The sequence below is a fragment of the Amphimedon queenslandica genome, unplaced genomic scaffold (assembly GCF_000090795.2).
Source record: "Amphimedon queenslandica unplaced genomic scaffold, v1.1 AMPQUscaffold_6839_Cont21206, whole genome shotgun sequence".
NCBI classification, from domain to species: Eukaryota; Metazoa; Porifera; class Demospongiae; order Haplosclerida; family Niphatidae; genus Amphimedon; species Amphimedon queenslandica.
The window spans coordinates 1-1,953 of record NW_003552873.1 but is presented as its reverse complement, the minus strand read 5'-3'; the positions used below and the strand labels follow the sequence as shown (position 1 = coordinate 1,953).

The 1,953-nt window shown below is 37.6% G+C and overlaps 1 protein-coding gene across 1 annotated transcript; it reads right to left on the bottom strand.

Moving 5' to 3' along the window:
* Nucleotides 1-322: 322 nt before the first annotated feature.
* Nucleotides 323-1,931, bottom strand: LOC105315931 (RNA-binding protein Musashi homolog 2-like; the record flags this gene model as incomplete). Its single annotated transcript, XM_020007518.1, has 6 exons — nt 323-534; nt 601-846; nt 903-993; nt 1,058-1,140; nt 1,566-1,614; nt 1,851-1,931. Coding segments are annotated over 6 exons (747 nt in total), but the record flags the coding sequence as incomplete, so codon positions are not given.
* Between the last annotated feature and the right edge of the window lie 22 nt (nt 1,932-1,953).

The following is a 1,953-nucleotide window of genomic DNA, read 5'->3' as shown; positions in this document are numbered from 1 at the left end:
TAAAATTTGAAGCTTGCATACCATTATACTGATACATGTACCAGTATACCAATGTACATGTACCAGTATACCAATGTACATGTACCAGTATACCAATGTACATGTACCAGTATACCAATGTACATGTACCAGTATACCAATGTACATGTACCAGTATACCAATGTACATGTACCAGTATACCAATGTACATGTACCAGTATACCAATGTACATGTACCAGTATACCAATGTACATGTACATGTACCAGTATACCAATGTACATGTACCAGTATACCAATGTATACATGTACATGTACCAGTATACCAATGTACATGTACCACCAGTATACCAGTGTATTACATGTACCAGCGTACCTGTGTATATCCATTCACTGGTGACCCGTTGGCAGCGTCCTTAGGCGAGAGGCCAGTAGGTGGAGAGTAGCTTCCTTCAACCACATTTCCGCCATTTAAGTAACTTGAAGGAGGCACAGGGAACCCGTGGGGAGGGGAACCAGTTGGGGACATGAACGGATTACTGATGATGGCCAAACCTATTGAGAGGAAGGTATCAAAAATAATGGACAGTATAGATAATACACACACTCTCTCTCTCTCACCTTGAAAGTGATCAGAAAGGTAATCTGGTGATGACAGAGGCAGTGGCGGTGAGTGTTCAGGGATTCCACCTGCTCCTCTTACAAAGAAAGGCATTGGGCCTCCGTTATAACCAGAGGGATAAAATGGAGGAGAAGGCAAATGATGATCGCTGGGGTACCCGTAACCTCCATAATAGGCCATTGGATAGTGAGGGAAGAAGGATGGGTAAGTAGGTGAGTAATTGAAGGCAGCTGGACTACCTGCAGCTGAAAGAAAAATGTTATTATTTATTATTATTATCATTGTTGTTGTTGTTGTTTACCATAGTTGTGCTGGTTATAAGAAACAGCTGCTCTAGCTTTATCAGCTTGATGAGCCAAAGCCTCTTTAGTCTGAGCCACCTTCACCTCAACCTAATAAGGGAGAGGAGGAAGAGGTACAGTACATAACAGTAGGTACATGGTGTGTTCCTCTCACTCTCTTCTTCTTCAAGTCATGAAACTGGATACTGCAAACTTTAGCAGCTGGTCCAACCTTCTCAAATGTAACAAACCCAAAACCTAAAGAACATGAACAAGAGCAGTATAGGAATAGAATACATATAGTATAGGAATAGAATACATATAGTATAGGAATAGAATACATATAGTATAGGAATGAAAACATAGGAATGAGACAGATAGGAAATGATTGAGCCCTGGATAATTATACACTTGGCAACACACACACTCAGACTTCCTTATTAAAAATAAACTTTATTTAATCTCATGTTTACTAGATGTACATGTATACATGTACTAGAGTTACATGTAACACTAATAATGAAGCTACACATGTAAGGATAGATAGAGGAAAGATAGTATATCAAATGAAAACATCAAAAGTTGGAGCCAATTAAACAGGAACTGCACAAGTACATGTAACTGTACATCTCCCTCCCTCCCCCTCTCTCCCTCCCTCTCTCTCTCCCTCTCCCTCCCCTTACCTCTGTGTCTGTTAGTATGTTTATCGTACATCAACTGAACCTCTTCAACCTAAGGAGACAAGAATATCTATACTGTACTTCTACACAATGAACTAATTAATAATTATTAATAAAATAGACACATCCTAAAATGCACAAAGTATTAACAGAAGGTTATTACGACACTTTAAAATAATGATAATTAACAGATCCAATAAACACAATTAATTATTATTACACCTCAGAAATACTTTTAAATCGATACTAATAATTAGTTATAACTATTAATAACTATTAATAACTTACTGGTCCGAATACTTCAAAGAATTCTTTCATGTCATCTTCATCAGTGTCAGAACTTAAACCGCCAACAAATATTCTACGAATCTAAAAAATAAAATAAAGAAAA